General features: G+C 52.1%; 2 protein-coding genes across 4 annotated transcripts in view; one reads left to right on the top strand and one right to left on the bottom strand.

Annotated features, from left to right (window-relative positions):
* The first annotated feature begins 575 nt into the window (after nt 1-575).
* Nucleotides 576-16,029, top strand: GDF11 (growth differentiation factor 11). 2 transcript variants are annotated; one of them, XR_011483334.1, is made up of 4 exons: nt 576-1,181; nt 6,186-6,583; nt 7,105-9,534; nt 9,672-10,475. XR_011483334.1 is itself a non-coding variant. In XM_070454828.1 (4 exons), the coding sequence occupies exons 1-3, from the start codon at nt 734-736 to the stop codon at nt 7,483-7,485; spliced, it is 1,227 nt and encodes a 408-aa protein (XP_070310929.1). In that variant the 5' UTR covers nt 576-733; the 3' UTR covers nt 7,486; nt 13,307-16,029. The 2 variants fall into 2 exon arrangements, 1 of the variants encoding a protein (XP_070310929.1); XM_070454828.1 differs by lacking the exon at nt 9,672-10,475 and adding an exon at nt 13,307-16,029 and having other exon boundaries at nt 7,105-7,486.
* SARNP (SAP domain containing ribonucleoprotein) overlaps nt 14,575-16,591 on the bottom strand; it is a 47,567-nt gene continuing 45,550 nt past the window's right edge. For both annotated transcript variants that reach the window (XM_020908510.2, XM_020908511.2), the window contains one exon: nt 14,575-14,867. In XM_020908510.2, coding sequence (XP_020764169.1) covers nt 14,826-14,867 — 42 coding nt within the window. In that variant the 3' untranslated portion in view covers nt 14,575-14,825. The remainder of the gene's footprint in view (nt 14,868-16,591) is intronic.

The raw sequence follows: 16,591 nt of genomic DNA, 5'->3' as shown, positions 1-16,591 counted from the left end.
TCTCCCATTCCCGGGCTTCTGGCCCTGCTCCCACGTCTGGGCACCCCCGAGTCCCTGCGGCCGGGTCTGCCCCCCTCCTCCCTGGAGTCTCTCTGCCCCGTCTTCTCTGGCTCCCTCAGGCTAAGTGCCCCGCTCCTCACGCCTGTCGCTTTCCTCCTCTCCCTCTGTCTCTCCAGCGAAGTCTCTCCTCCCAGCGGCTCCCCGCGACCGTCTCACCCCGGCCTTTGTCCCTCCATCTCTTCCTCCTGCTCTGTCTATCTCTGGGCCCCAGAGCGGCGTCCGCTCCCCGCCTCTCTCTCTCGGCACCCCCTGGGTCTGCCCGATCCGACTGTCTCTGCCTTCCTCTCCTTCGCCCTAGGATCTCTGTCTCTGCCTCTCCCGAGTCCTCGCTCCCTCCCTCTCTTTTCCTCCGCTCTCTCCGGCTCCCTCTCTCGCCTCGGATGACAGCGCTGCCTCTTTTGTTGGCTCCGCAGCCAATCGCGGCCGCTGACGACACGGGGGCCGGGGCTATAAAGGGCCGGGCCCGGGCTCGGGCCCCCCCAGCCGCCCGCCCCGGCCGCCCGCCCGCCCCGCCCGCGCGCCCGCCGCCCCCGGCCCCCCGGCCCCCCCTCGGCCGGGCAGCCCCCAATCCCCGCGCCGCCCGGACCCCCGCCTCCTCCGCCTCCGCCCTCCGCCCCTCCCCGCGGGACTCCGGCGTCCCCGCCCCCCAGTCCTCCCTCCCCTCCCCTCCAGCATGGTGCTCGCGGCCCCGCTGCTGCTGGGCTTCCTGCTCCTCGCCCTGGAGCTGCGGCCCCAGGGGGAGGCGGCCGAGGGCCCCGCGGCGGCGGCGGCGGCGGCGGCGGCGGCGGCGGCGGCGGCGGGGGCCGGGGGGGAGCGCCTGAGCCGGTCGGCCCCGTCCGCGGCGCCCGAGCCCGACGGCTGCCCCGTGTGCGTGTGGCGGCAGCACAGCCGCGAGCTGCGCCTGGAGAGCATCAAGTCTCAGATCCTGAGCAAACTGCGGCTCAAGGAGGCGCCCAACATCAGCCGCGAGGTGGTGAGGCAGCTGCTGCCCCAGGCGCCGCCGCTGCAGCAGATCCTGGACCTGCACGACTTCCAGGGCGACGCGCTGCAGCCCGAGGACTTCCTGGAGGAGGACGAGTACCACGCCACCACCGAGACTGTCATTAGCATGGCCCAGGAGAGTAAGTGGGCGGCGGGGTAGGAGCGGTGGGGTGCCGGCTCCCACTCCGGCTCCTAGAAAGTGAGCGCCTCGGGCTCCGAAGCGGGGCGCTCCCGGTTGCTCCGGCCGGAAAGCCTTTTCTGCGAAAACTTGATGGATTGGGGGGCGGGGGCTGCTCCACAAGTTTTCCGAGCTGTGGAGCTGGGCTGCGGAATTGTGTGCCCGCCCCGCTCCCGGGGGTGAGGGGGCAAACGGAAAGGGTTGCGAGATACCGCCTCCCACCCGTGCGTGTTGTGGGGATTCTGCAGCGGAGGGGAAGGGGCAGCAACTCATCCTGAAGGGTGCTGGTGGAGAGGCTGGAGAACAGACCCGGGAGGCTCCGGGACTCGCTCAGTCCCAGCCAGGCTGCCGTGCTCTCCGCCTCTCGATGGACCTGGCACCGGCCGACTCACCAACCCCGTACACCTTGGGCTTTGCAACGCGCCCTCGGGCTGCCGAAAGCCCAGGGCTCCTTTCCGCCTCCCAGGAACGCGATCCCGAGCCCCGTATCTCAGCCAGGGTCAGCGGGCACCCAACCGGCACCCATCCCACCGGGAGCCCTTCTGACACCGGCTCTCCTGAGGGGCCGGGAAAGCCGTGCCTTCTTGGTACTAACAGAGCTCAGAGAACTCAACTCCATGGCGCTGGCGCTAAGGGCACCCATTTGGCAACTCAGACCTTAATGTTGTATCTCATATTCGCCCGCCCCTAGCCGCAACCAGGCTTGAGGAGCGCGAGGAAGACTGAGGGAGGGAAAAAATCGGTAGGAGGGAGGGGGAACCCAGGCATCCTCGTCCCTGGCCAAACGTAAGATGAACATGTTAATAGACTTGAGCTGCTTTGAAATTTTATGGCCTGGAAAATCCAGGCCGACATTGCCCCCCCTACCCCCACCCCACCCCCGCAACCCCCCAGCTCTCCCTAAGGTCAAATGATGCCCTTTCCCCCTCCCCGCAGAGGTGCTCCCCCCACCCACCCCACCCCCAGCGACTCCAGGGAACCAGATCCCCTCATTCCCTTGTGGTTTGGCAAAGTCGCCCCCCTCCCCACCAACTGTTTGGTTTTATGGCTCTGAACAGAAGAGGGGAGACTGGTTTATTGGCAAGTGGGTCATAAAAAGCTGAGGGCCGAGGGGAGTCCTGGCAGCCCAGCCCCGAGGGAGAGGCACACACTCCCAGGTGTGCCTCCAGGAGGCTGAGTGCCCGCCGCTGGCACTGGGTTTTCTGTGACCCTAACTCCGCAGGACTTGGTCAGGGCTGTAAAGAAAGGCACACTCAAAGGACTGGGAAACTATCCTGCCGTAGCGGGTGGGAAGGCTAAGGATCTGGTCTTGAGTTCCTAAGTCTCCCTTCTGTTCTCAAGGTTCTGCTCCTATACAAGCGAAGGTCAGACTGACTGAGCAGAGATGGGGGTTAGAAATCAAGTTAGAAGCAGCGTGGTCGAGGGATTCTGAAGAAGAGTTTGCCGGAAGAAGATGAAGGGTGTGGAGGAGAGAGATACTTTGGTCTACGCGGTGCGTGTGTGTGAGGATTTCCAGTGCGAGACGGAGCTGTGGACTCCCCTTGCTCACTCTGTGCTTAGCATCTCTTAACCTATAGGCCGGAGCCCGGAGATCGCTCTGGTCACTGGGATGCAGGAAGTGAACAGACGCTGCACACGCAGTTGGGGCAATGCAGGTTAGACTCGGGGGTGGGCAGAAGGGGGAAGGACGCCAGCAGGTGGGGTTCCACCTCGGCTTCGGCCCTCCAGCCACCCCGGGACTTGGATAACCAGGGAATGGGTCTCTAGCCAGGTATTGTACGTCCCCTTTAAGAGACAAGCTGAGCTCTTAAGCGAGGGAGGGGGAGCTGAGGGGCGGGGAGGGAGAGAGGGGAAAAGGAAAAAGAGACTTTTATAGTCTAATCCCCAGGGACCCGCTTTAATAAGAGACTTGTGCTCTGCTAATCGGGGGAGGTGTTTGTCAGCAGAGATGGCCTCCGCTCCCCTCCCCCTCGCTCCCCTCCCCCAGCCCTCTGCCCTGGACCCCAGCCCCCACCCCTCCTAGGCTGCGCGGCCTGCCCTAGTTCCCTCCACCCTCTCGGGCGCTCCCACCCCAGCCTCCATCCTGGGAACCCGGCCCCCTCGCCTTCTGGGAGCCAGGCCCAGCCCCTGCTTCTCTCTCCTCCCTACACCCCGAGGCCCCTGCCCTCTCTGCCCAACCTCCTGCCCCTAGGCTTCCCAGCCAGGGTTAGGAGAGTGAGTCTGGTGTTTGGGGGTGGGGGTGGGGGGTGTGGGAAGAGGAGGGGTGGTGAGCAGGGAGGGGGTTGGGCTTTTGCTGAAAATAGTGCAGTGACCTCTCTCCAGACCAGAGCCGCCTACTAAACCTGACCTGCTGCCTGCCACCGACCCGATCAATCCGACACAGATGTGGCTCCTTCCCCTCCCCTTGGGAGCTGGGCTGTGCGCTGGGGACCCTCTCGAGCCCCTGGTTCCCTCTGTGCCTCTACCTGTTTCTTTGTTCCTCCCCCCGTATTCTTCTATCCTTTCTCCTTACCCCACTAGTCTTGGCTGCCTACCTTTCAGCTTCCTAACCCCCATTCAACTCCTTCAGCATCCCTCCTCCTCTCCCAGTGGCCTCCAGCCCCCAAACATATTTCTGCCCCCGCCATGGTCCTCCCCGGCTTGTCCTCCACTTCTCTCTCTTCTAGATGTCTGTCTTCATCTCTAAGTCTCTTCTCTCTTCTTACCTCCCTCACTTTCTCCGGTCTCTCCATTTCTTTCCCTTTTCTTTCTCTGAATGTCTCCGTCCTGTCCCCTTGTGGTACCAACTGGCCTCATATCCACCGGGGGAGAAGTGTATGATGATTCCCAGGGGTGAGGACCGGGGACTCTGCCTGAAGGCCCAAAGCCTTACAAGGATGGGGCCCTGGAACCCAGTCCCCCATCACTAAGCCTCGGGTCATGTTTAGTTAGGGATACATGTTTAGAGTTTACAAAACCAACAATAAATCAACTGAGAAACTACTACTATTTTCACATTCTTTATTTAATGCTCAGCACTCCTGTGAAGCAAGGATTATGATCTGTAACAGTGAGAAGCTTGGTGCATAAGGTCACATATTGGTTAATGAGTCAGGCAGTGATTAAACCCACATCAACTGTAGCCAGAGAACAGGGTTTACGACAGCACTGGCCTGTGTCATCGAAGACGGTTAGCTTAGGGAGTTTACTTAGCATGTAGTTACTGAGCACGGCCTGGTACTGCGGGAGGCAGTGAAGCTAAGGAGGTGAGCAATACGGACGCGTCAACACAGGGTCTGCCCTCATGGAGATCAGTCCTTAATGGTGAAGGCAGGCAGGAAAGCAAAGCCATCTCTATACCGAAGTGAGGCAAAGTATGCTATTTGGATTGTTGCTTGGCACTGTCCATCCACCCCACCGCCCCATCACGGAAACTCCAGCAGGAGAATAACTGGACCCCAGTGCTCTGGACACTTTTGGAGGAGAACTTAGGGAAAGAAAGTGTGTCTTGGCTCCTGAACATCTGACAATCAGTGAGCACTTTCCTCCCCATTTCACTTGGAGTGCCCTCCTAGTGTCTCCTAGGGTGGGGAATGATTATGAAGCAACAAATGATAAATTCTCCATGATTATGCAGACCTGGGCATGATACAAATGGGCTTGGACTTCCTGATCATCCTTTTATGGCTCTGGAAGTTCATTCCTAGTTGTTCCTCAGACTATTAAGAGTGATAATGGATATTCATAACCAATAGAAAGATGATTTAGGGCATTCCCAACTGAGATTAGAAAGGGTAACTGAGAGGAACTGAAATGGAAACAGAAGCAGATATTGAGAATCATCCTTTAAACTCAAGAATGGTCAGATTATGATCCAAAACAAGGGGAAATTGGCCAAAATGTAAAGCTGGGATGTTAATGACTTTTTACAGACTTAGTGGCACTGGACTGAGAAACCAAAGGAAGCTCAGAGGAGAGAAGACATTTCCATTGATCTGATCTCTTGAACTTTATTTCCGATGCTTTGGGAAAGTAGGAAAAAAAATACACAGGTAGTTCTTCCCTTTCTTGAAAGGGGAGGCATTAATGGTGAGGAGGAGGAAACAGCTGAGGAACTTTTCTCAGGGTCAAGGGATTGAGCAGTCAGGTGCAGGCGCGCGTGCACGTCCAACTCTGCATCCCTGTGGACTGTAGTCTGCCAGGCCCCTCTGTCCATGGATTTCCCCTGCAAGAATACTGGCATGGGTTGCCACTTCCTTCTCCAGGGGCTCTTCCCGGCCCAGCAATCAAACCCTGGTCTCTTGTGTCTCCTGCCCTGGCAGGTGGAGCTCCACCTGGGAAGCCCACATACATTGGGAGTACTTAAGTGGTTCCATCCTTCTGGGTGTGTTATTTCTAGTGGGAATGGTGCAAGAAGCCTAGATTTGAATTCTGGTCTACTACATGGAATAAATTTAGCCCTTGTTCCCTATCTGGACCCTGGGTTACCCATTCCCTGAGGCCATCTGTTTTGGGTGGGGGCCTGTGCCAGGCTACACCTGGCCACCAGATAAAGCAGAGCAGAAATGGGCCCAAGGTGACCTGAGGACAGCAGGTCTGGTATGAAGTTTGGCTTTTACGGGGAGCATCAAAGGTTCAGAAACAGCTGGAGCCCTATATGCTGGGGAAAGTTGGAGGAAGGGAAGACTGCAGGAGAAGAATTCCCCAATACTACTTTTGCAGCTTACTTGGTAGAGAGGAACCTATGCATTAAGACAAACATTTAAGGAAGGGATGCAGATTAGTAAGGCCTGATAGAGCCATTATCTTACAAGGAGAGCGGGGGTGCTGTTCTAGGTACCAGTGATGCGACAGTGAAGACAGGCAGGGGAGAGGGTAAAGAACTGGAAAACACACTGAGGAGGCTGAGCTGCCCATGCGCCCAGGGCTGCTGACCTTCTCCACCACAAACACTCTGCTGATGCTGTGCCCCCTTCTCTCTCATCAGCCGACCCTGCGGTGCAGACAGACGGCAGCCCTCTTTGCTGCCATTTCCACTTCAGCCCCAAGGTGATGTTCACCAAGGTCCTGAAGGCCCAGCTGTGGGTGTACCTCCGGCCCGTGCCCCGCCCAGCCACGGTCTACTTGCAGATCTTGCGACTGAAACCGCTAACTGGGGAAGGGACTACAGGGGTAGGGGGCGGAGGCCGGCGTCACATCCGTATCCGCTCACTCAAAATTGACCTGCACTCACGCTCCGGCCACTGGCAAAGCATCGACTTCAAGCAAGTACTACACAGCTGGTTCCGCCAGCCGCAGAGCAACTGGGGCATCGAGATCAACGCCTTCGATCCTAGTGGCACAGACCTGGCTGTCACCTCCCTGGGGCCGGGAGCTGAGGGGCTGGTGAGCAGGGAGCCTGCGATATTGGCAGCTATGTATAACCTGGCCCTGAGGAGGTGGGATGTTGGAGATGGTCGACCAGAAATGTAAAGGGGGTTAGGGACCAGCGTAATTTTTCTAGGCCCAGAGCTGACTCTAGAGGTGGTGGTGGTGATGGTGGTAACGGGGTGCTACCAGTTTTCAGAGATCCAAGGCAGGCCAACAGTTGAAAACTGTATTTGGGGTGAAGGTGTGCGTTAATAGATTCACAGGACAATAAAGATGGGCTGTTGTTGAGACCTTGGGTCAAGGGGCTGATGAGGGTCAGGTTGCCGAGAGAGACAATGAGGGAAGGTGAGTTTAGGGAGACACAGCTAGCTGGCAAGAACAGTGGGTAGAAAACGGGGCTGGAGAGGGGAGCCCTGGAGAAGCTGAGAAATCGCTGGTGTCTGTCCCCTGCCCCTCAGAGGGGCAGGGGAGAAGCAACAGGCAGCAGGGGCGCCTCGGGCTCTGTTACACCTCTTTCTCCTCTCCCTCGCCCCCAGCACCCTTTCATGGAGCTCCGAGTCCTAGAGAACACAAAGCGGTCCCGGCGGAACCTGGGCCTGGACTGCGACGAGCACTCGAGCGAGTCCCGCTGCTGCCGCTACCCCCTCACGGTGGACTTTGAGGCTTTTGGCTGGGACTGGATCATCGCCCCTAAACGCTACAAGGCCAACTACTGCTCCGGCCAGTGCGAGTACATGTTCATGCAAAAGTACCCGCACACCCACCTGGTGCAGCAGGCCAACCCGAGGGGCTCTGCCGGGCCCTGCTGCACACCCACCAAGATGTCCCCCATCAACATGCTCTACTTCAACGACAAGCAGCAGATTATCTACGGCAAGATCCCTGGCATGGTGGTGGATCGCTGTGGCTGCTCCTAAGGTGGGGGACAGTGGACGCCTCCCCAGCAGACCCTGCCCCTAGACCCCCCAGCCCTGACCCCCTGCTCCCCAGGCCCTAGAGCTCCCTCCACCTTCAGATGTAACATCACCCGTGTGCCCTGCCCACACGGTGTGCAGTGCGAGCGAGGGAGGCAGGTGGGGGACTGAGGGGCGAGGGGTTTGGGGGAGAGGGGGGAGAGGAGGGGCATGGTCAGGTGGGGAATGTTTGAGGTGAGAAGGTTTGGCAAGAGACAGAGAGACGTAGAGACAGAGGTAGAGCAGAGGGATAGAGACAGAGGAACAAAAAGAGCAGCAGTGAGAAGGCAAAGGGATGGAGATGCAGGAGAGAAGACGAGGCGGAGGTAACCATGAGAAAGAGACAGAAGTGGAGAACTAGGAGAGAGCCCCACGCCGAGCCTCCTTTCTTCCACTGGGAAGGTGAGGGGCTTGGTATGGCTGGGGAGGTCCCCTGACGGCCATTCTCAGTAAGACAGGAAATCAAAATCCATTCTTTGCTTCTTCTCTTTCTCCCTCCAGCAGTGGCTGGGGGAAGGGAAGTGAGGGCAGGGGCAAAAGTGAGGATCTGGGGATTTTATTTATTTATTTATTATGACTTTTCATTTTTTGGTATTTGGCTTTACTTAAATAGATGGGCCCCTGCCCACTGCGCCCCATCTGCCCCTCATTCCCCAAACCCTGTTCTCCCTCAGTACTCACCTACTTAAGCACTTGTTTAAAGCTTCCAGGGTTGAGAATGGGAGTAGAGGGCAAGAGGGCCGACATGGAAGTTTCCAACCCCAAATCACCCCACTTAAACTTCCTGAGCCAAACGGGTTGAACTGAATTCCAGCAGTCACAGAAATGGTAAGACGTTAGGGTGTAGGAGTTGGGGGGTGGGGGTGGGAGGGAGGGGCTCAACATCCAGGATCTGTATGAGAGCCACAGAGCTAACCCTCAGATCTGCCCTCACGGTACTGACTTCCTTAGGCAGAGGCGTGGCCTGCTTATGCCCACATCCCCCCCCCAGCCAAGAGAGAGACCAAAGAGCCTGCGGAATGCCTCTGCTCCCTGCCTCTACCTTCAGGTCCATAAAAAGAAGAGTAGAGACAGCCCAGAGTCCCCAGGTCTGTGAAGGGTCAGGAGGGGTCAAGAAAGGAGTAGGGAGGCTGAAGGATACAGGGCGTTTGAATCCAAATCACTGCTCTGGGCTAGGGAATAGAGCCAGCACGCCGAGGTGGAAGGGATTCTGGAAGGGGGACCTTCCAGTCCCCCAGCCCCAAAGCTCAGGGTGGGAGAGGGTAGAACGAGGAAGCAGAGTGTCTATAATTATTTTTATCTTTTATTTTTGGAATCTAGCAGTACCTGGCAGCAGGGAGGGGACGATACAGTGGGGGAAAGCATCTGACAAGGCCAGTTAGAGCAGAGGTCAGGAAGGATGGAGACTTCCTGCTTTGGAAAGCTGGAAAGCAGGCAGGGACTGGTTGCCACTCCAGGTCACTAGCTGGGCATATTCATTCCTTTCATAATCCTGACCCATCCTCCTCTGGACTCACTGTGCCTCAGTTTCTTCCCCTCGATGGAATGAGAGAATAGCAGCACCCGCCACAGCCAAGAGATGAATTCTGAGCACTTACCACGGGCACTTTATGGACATAAAATACCTCTCGCTGTGGGACAGATAACCAGGGCACCAGAGTAGCGGTGAAGAGATGTGAGGCTTAGAGGAGTCACAGGCTTCAGAGTACAAGTTCCCCTCTGCCTCCCAGCTGGACAGTGCCTGACACCAAGGAGCTGACAACCTTCTGATCTACACCTTATCCATACCTCACCTCCAGACCTCCTAGCTCCAGGCAGGAGCCTAGAGGATGTCAGGAATGGAGGGGGAAAGAACCTTCAACAAAACGCACTCTGAGTAGCATCAGCGGTCATGGGTCTGATGCAAACAATACGGAACACAAGTAAATCCTGAGCTGGAAAGCTGACCTGGAAGGCTTGTTCTTCCTGAGAGCATGACCTTCCTGCCTGGCCCAGCTGGTGGAAGGGGCAAAGGTATGTAACCACCCTTGGAAAGGTGCTGGTGGTGAATTTGGGCATCTTATTCCCATTCCCATAGTGAAAAAGTGAGATGAGGTATTTTGGTACTGGAATGGGCAAGGGCTCATTTCAACTTGCCTCCTCCCACGCAGCAGCAGGACTGACCCCCAGCCTCTTCTCTCTGAGGCCCTGTTCTTCATCACTCCTTCTGCTCCAATCTTGGAGAACAAGATGCACCTGACCACCAACACCATTCACACTTCCTTGGTGGAAAGAAAGGAACAGAGAAGTGAAGAACAGAAGATGCCTCCTCCAAGGTCAAATGCCCAGGTCTCTTGATCTTGGCACAGGGTGGGGATTGGGCAATAGGCATCAGGTGACTTCCCTCTAGAAATTCTAGAGAGCTGGGGCAGTAGACTTGGGGACACTTAGAATACACCCCTTTAATGCCACCAAATAAAGACCTTTGGGGGAAGGTCATTCTCTTATGAACATAAATCTATGAGTTGGAAGTCTCATTCCCCTGGTCTTCCTCACCCCCAAAGAGGCATGGGGTAAAGAGGCTTGGGGGCATAGCCCAGCAAACTAGTGGGAACTAGTACCCCCTCTCACCTTATGATGTGCGTGGACCTGGCCAGTGCCCCTCTGACCATAATTAGTGTGATTATTATTTACTTTGTGTATTTGTTACGCCGTGTGTGTGATTGCCTTTGTTTGTTAAGGGTGTCTGCGGAGTATGGGGCTGACGGGCACTGGAATGCCGGGAAAAGACCTCTTCACTGAGATCAAGGCTTCCTGAAGGGAACCATTACAAAAAGGCCATCAGGCAGTTTTCAAGTTATGTGACAGAGGGCAAAGATGGCCATAGGGTGCTCTGAGTTTTGGGATGGTCACATGACACAATCCAGCACTTGAACCTGAAAAAAGAAAAATAAAAGCAGTCAAAGAGTTTAGAATTCAGCATTAAGCTCTTCTCCCTAATCAAGCGCCATGTTTACACCTCGGACACCAGGAAGCAGACGATGTGAGGGAGAATGAAACTTTGTGCTTAAGGAGTAAGAAGATGGGGGTTTTGGGATGAGAGCTGGGGCTTGCAGCCAAGGAAGGTTGGGCTGAGGATGGGAAAGAAAGGGAACCCAGACCAAGTCTTCACTGGAGGCTTGATCCTGAACAGTCCCAAAGGTTACAAAACGCTCTCCCGGCCTCCACAGAGCAGAAGATCCAAGCTCTCTTGAGATAATATCTACCCTATTTTCCTACAGTTCCCTGACCCGAGGTTTCCTCAACAAAATCCACAAGCCAACCCAACTTTGAACTTCCAGTGTTCCAAGAAAGGTTAAGCATCTTAATACTTTCATTCTACTATAAAAATGTCTCCCATGTCCCTGGAACACACTTCCCAGGGCATACAAATCGGGGGGGGCGGGGGGGAGTAGCAAAAGAATCTTGCCTGTAACTGCAAGTAGGAAAGCTCCTGTGACGTCAGTCTGACCCAGAATGGGGGCAACACGGGTTCAGTGGGCCACTTCCCGCCCTGTCCGCTGTGTTAGCAGACTGACCCCCCAGACCAAGTTGAGGGAAGCCTAAAGAGCTACACATTGTGTCCTCCCCACGAGGAGCTGCTCTAAGCACACCTACCCCTACATTCTGCCCCAGGTAAAAACAGATCCCCCAGCCCACCCAAGGTCCGCTGCTTCCTGCCTTGAGAGAGCAGCAGGAAGTTACAAGATGAGGCTCACACTCAAACACCTGCAACCTAATGGACGAGTAGCTGCCCTCCTCTTTGTCTCTGCCCACATCAGGGGTCCCGAGCTAAAAGCCAGCGGGCAGGGGCATTTACAGCCTCTGGTGTATGGTGGGGTAGCAGCTGGGAAGTCAAGGCAAAGCCACAAAGCCAGCTTTCCCGTCAGTGAGCTGGGTGTAAGGGAACAATCGGGATGACTCCTACCTATTTTCATTCTCAGAATCCCCCAAAGCATTTGCATATGTGGTGTACCTACACACACACACTCTCAAATTAATACACTCAGCCCCCTACCCTCTCACTGTAACTTATTCAGGAAAAAGAAAGTACTTCTATGAATCACCAAGTAAAATTAAGAGCTAATTATTACTGAATGATTACTCTACAATATATGATAAGCAAACTGTGCGCCTTACATAAATATGACAGTATCAGTTCTCACAGCAATCTTCGCACAGAATTGAAAACAGTGGTTAAGAATGATTAAGTAATTTGCCCAGGGTCTTGGAGCCAGCTGAGCTAGTGTGGCAGAATAAGGAATTATACTGAAGTAGTCGCTATATGATATTTCATTCTATTTATAGTGATATGAGAGATAGAAAAATTAAAGGCAGGGATAACTGAGAAAGGAAAAGAAATAAAGAGAAAGCTGGGAGTACTTTAGGCTCAGTGGAAGTCCAAAATCGCAAAACTCGGTATTTTTCAGTCCCTTTGGAAGGAAATACAGGAAGAGTGTGTTGACGTGCTGCAAGAGAGGGGAACATTAGATTTTGGTGGAGTCCAGTAATCAGAGATGAGTGACACTGTCAGGGGGTCCTCATGAAAGAGAACAGGGAAAAACATTTATTATAGAATATAGTCTTATATTCTTATTTATATTAGGTCTTTCCTTCCACCTGATCTGTATCTCACGTCAGACATGGCAACAGGACTCAACACCAAGAAGTGCTGTTATTGCATCTTCCTTCCTTATAGCCCTCGCCCCCATAGAAGCTTCTAGCCTTGTATCTTCAGAAGTAAATTCCCAGGATTTGGGGTGGGGGGAAGGGCAGTTTATAGTGATGGTGGAGAAAAACAGAATGATCCCAGAGAACCATAAAAAGGTGCAGATTTACAGCGGAAGCTGGCTCTCTCCGCATCTTTTATAGACTCCCTCATTAAGAGCTTCCAGGTATGCAGAGAATGTCACAGCTTCAAAACAGGGAAAAGAAGCCTGGAGTCAGCTAACTACATCTGGATCCTGGATTAGCTACACTAAAGAGACTGGAGGATAGGAAGGAAGGGTACTTGGATCTCAGATAAAGAACTGCAAGGCTGGATGCTTATTCTGCCTCTCAAAGGACTTACTATTTTAGGACTGAATTAGTAAAAAACGTAGGAATCCTGAACTAGTCATGCTCAGAAAGTATATGTGGAATGATTACAGTGAGACAGGAAGAGGAGGATTTGGTGATCAGGCTTGGAGGTGAGAGACCTCTGACCAACGTAAGAACAGCTGCTGGAATAGGATGAAAAGGGCTAATAAAAAACCCACACAAGCCTGATGAGCAATTCTGGGCTTCCCTGGTAGCTCAGCTGGTAAAGAATCCACCTGCAATGCGGGAAGCCTGAGTTTTATCCCTGGGTTGGGAAGATTCCCTGGAAAAGGGAACGGCTACCCACTCCAGTATTTTGGCCTGGAAAATTCCATGGACTGTATAGTCCATGAAGTTGCAAAAAGTCAGACATGACTAAGCGACTTTCACACACAGCTGTGTCAAAAATATGGGGAAAGTGAGTTAAGTATGGAGAAGAATGATTAGGCTTTAGGAAGAGAATCCTGGGGACAGTGGTTGGGGGTGCAAAGTCTGAATACCTTACTGAAACATTACAGAGGATAAGGAGACAAGGTGAAGAAAACTTCTGAAGGACTCAGCACTCCACTCCTCTTTATAAGCGTCTACACTGTTCTTTTACCTCTTATTTTGGGTAGAAAACCCTTACTGAATCTATAATCTCTGTAAAGATACAAAACTGAACTAATTCTCTCTCTGGTTCCGCTAGCTTTAGGATCAGTGCCTAATGAAGAGGGAAGCAGACAGCAGAGCCCAAGAGAGAAGAGAAGGAAGAAGTTTAATCAACCTTCCCTTTGGGGCATTTCTCCAAAGTCTTAGAATGGGGCAAAACTGACAACAAATGGGCAGTCTTTGCATCTGCTCCCCAAGACACTGTTTTTCCTAAAGCATCTAAACTTAGGTTCCTGTCCTCCAGGACCAAAGAGACTTTGTGGAAAGAGGTTCTTGTCAGGAAGGTGATCAAACATTATTCTTCTGTTAATTACAAAACCAGACAGAGGTGTTAGTAGAAACGGGAACAATGAATTAATTACACCACAGCAACATGAGATCTGGTCATGAAACCAAAGTCTTCAGGTAAGGTGCCAGGTTCTTAAGTTTTACTACCAAAACCCAAACAAAGCCCAACCTTATATAGATGTATAGTACTAAAGATTAAGAGGAGAAACCCTATACCAACATGTCCAAAAAGATTAAGTGGCAGGTCTCAGATCTACATGAAATTCAAAAGCAAATAAGCTGCCCTGCTTAGGGAGAGCCAAATCCTGAGTAGGAGGCTTGGCAAGGAAAATGGATTTTAGTAATATCCAAGAAAAACTGCCACCAAAACTGCAAAAGCATCTTTCTGCAACAGAAGACAAACTAAACGAGCATAGGGCTGGATCAGAAAATAGAAGGCTCTAGTCTGCAGCTTATTGTCCCAACAATCTAGGCAATAATTTTTAACACCTCTGACATCCTGTCATACTCTGAATCCCTACATACTTTCTTCCAGTTCTGAGGGGTAGCCAGCCAAACTGGTTTCCTGAACTGCATAACCAACAGGATTCCACATGTTGGCTTCAAATGCAACCAGTTAAATCACTCTTGAAATTAGGGCCCTTCCAGACTCCAGAATAGGCACTCTGCACTCCATTCCGTAACAGACTACCAATCCCTAGCCCTAGTGTTTATATACTTTGCACCTCCTAAAACCTACAGTATTGTATTTTATTCTAATGGGTCATTTCAACCTGTTGAAGCAAAGATTCAGGGTGAAACTTGGCCTCTTCATGGAGAATAAAGAAGTAAAAGGATGCCTGTGAGTATGAGAGAAGGAAATAAATAGGCTTAAAGGCACATACTCAATCCTCTTCCTCGTTCTCTTTTCTGAAGGATAAAGGCATTCTTGCTAATTCTCTATAATAATTGGTGAATATCTCCTTATCTGGTCTAATCTGGCTCTACGAACTCAAAGGAGCACCTGAGAAAACAATGTTCTTTTTTCTATTTTTTTTATTAACAAGCAAAATAATAATTAAAAAACAACAACACAACAACAAAAACCTTAAACTTGGAACTGCAATAAGTCAAACTGCTGCTGGAGTTCACAGATGTACCTGGGGTACATGCTCCCTCACTGCAAGGCAGGACCTAGGCACAAAACTGTGCATTTAGGTATACAGGTGACCAGGAAGAGTCAAAGAGGTGGAAACCACTGGAGAACAGAAAGCATCACAAGCTTTTCATCAGGCAATTCCAAAGCGCTCTGCTCTTTTCCTCTTCTTTGCCTATAAAGAAGCAAGAAGAAAAAAATTAGATTGCAAGACAACGGTGGCTCAGGTTCCTGGCCGCTTTAATCCAAACTCACATGGGCTATCACAAGGTCCAAGGAGGAGGGAAGGCTGCACTTCAGCTGGCAGCCAGAGACTTAATGTCTGAATCTCTCCGGTCATCCCCTTAGGGCAGTCTGGTGGCGGGGGAAGAAGAACAAACAGTGCCAGAAAAGCCAAGATTCCAAAGGAGAGGGGGCCACTAGCTGCACAGCGAGTCAGCCGGGAGACAAGGGATCCTGCAACAGGCTTGGGGAGAGTCTCCAGTGAGTGAGGAAACAGGACATTTCAAAGGACAAAAGGCTGACCAGCACTGTATCATGGAGAATGTGAAGGGGATGCCCTTCTGGGCACTTAGGCCCAATCAGCAACTATTTCTTAGGCCTCCAAATCTACAGAAGGACATATAAATCTTCAATGGTAACAGAATAAATGTGGGGTGGGGGCTGCCCCAACATGGACCTCTTAAAGGAGGCAGTGTTGGAGAGAGGGCACAAAATGGGTAGAGGAAGAGAAAGAAAGATATTTTTCTTCTGTAAGTGACTCACGAAATAGTATGAGTTCTCACTCTAACCACTGACCCCAGCAAAGAAGGGGCTTTCTGAAAATTCCATTCACAGAGGTTTAATTTAGATTAAAAAGAAAAGCTGACTGTGATGAGTGTCTTCTGGGGCTTTGTTGACTTCCTGGTGTTCCGGTTCATCCCTAAAGGTCCCAACTGAGGAGTGACCATCACTATGTCGGTAATCTGTTCAGTATACTGCTATCTCTTTTGGCTGATTTCAATTCTGGCCCAACTCAACCCTCTCTTTAGCCCACAGTTGAAAAATGAAACCATCTGGTACCTCAAGTATCACTGGCCGCGAGGAAGAAGACCTGTTTGCCAGTGCTCTGTCACTGAGGTCAGGAAGAGAACTCCTCTAGACGTAAAATCACCTCGATATCCAAGCTACCTTCCTTAACATACCCACTTTGGCCAGCAGCTGCCTTAAACGTTCACACATTTGAATATCTTATTTTACAATGCGGTATTTTTTTCCTGTCATCCTTTTTACACTTTGATGAATGATGTGCCTATTTAATCTAAACTGTACTGCTTCTATAAAATGTTTATGCCCTCTTCCAAGAGTGAAAGTGCTGTTCTGAGAAATAACGTTACTCTCTCCTTGGAATCTGTGGATTTGAAGATGGCTCCTGTCTGCTCACATTATAACAATCAGCAGTTTACAAAACTGTTGTATGACAGGTTCCAGTGGGGCAGTCAGTAGGAGAACATGTTCAAAGGGAAAATCTGTCCCACCAAAATTGTACCAATGTATTTAATATATTATACTACAGTATTTTCAGGATGAATTTATTTCTGCCATCTTTGGGAATACATTATTTTTCTGCTTTCTATGGGGAAAAAAAGAAAAGTTGAGTGGGCCTTCCCTGGTGGTCCAGTGGTTAAGGTTCCATGCTTCCAGTGCAGTGGGCATAGGTTCAATCCCTAGTCAGGGAACTAAGATTCAACATCCTGTATGGTACATCCCCTCCCCCCCCCAAAATAAAAAAAGCTGAGTGTACACAGGCCCAGCCCACTGCACCTGGATTACTGATACAATTCTTTGGAATCAAATTAGAGTCACCTGGTTCATATAAACTCCATCAGCCTCAAACGCTACTACTCCCTTACAATCACT

Source organism: Odocoileus virginianus, chromosome 24 (assembly GCF_023699985.2).
Source record: "Odocoileus virginianus isolate 20LAN1187 ecotype Illinois chromosome 24, Ovbor_1.2, whole genome shotgun sequence".
Classification (NCBI taxonomy): Eukaryota; Metazoa; Chordata; class Mammalia; order Artiodactyla; family Cervidae; genus Odocoileus; species Odocoileus virginianus.
The sequence above is the reverse complement of the archived record's forward strand: the minus strand, read 5'-3'. Positions and strand labels throughout refer to the sequence as shown.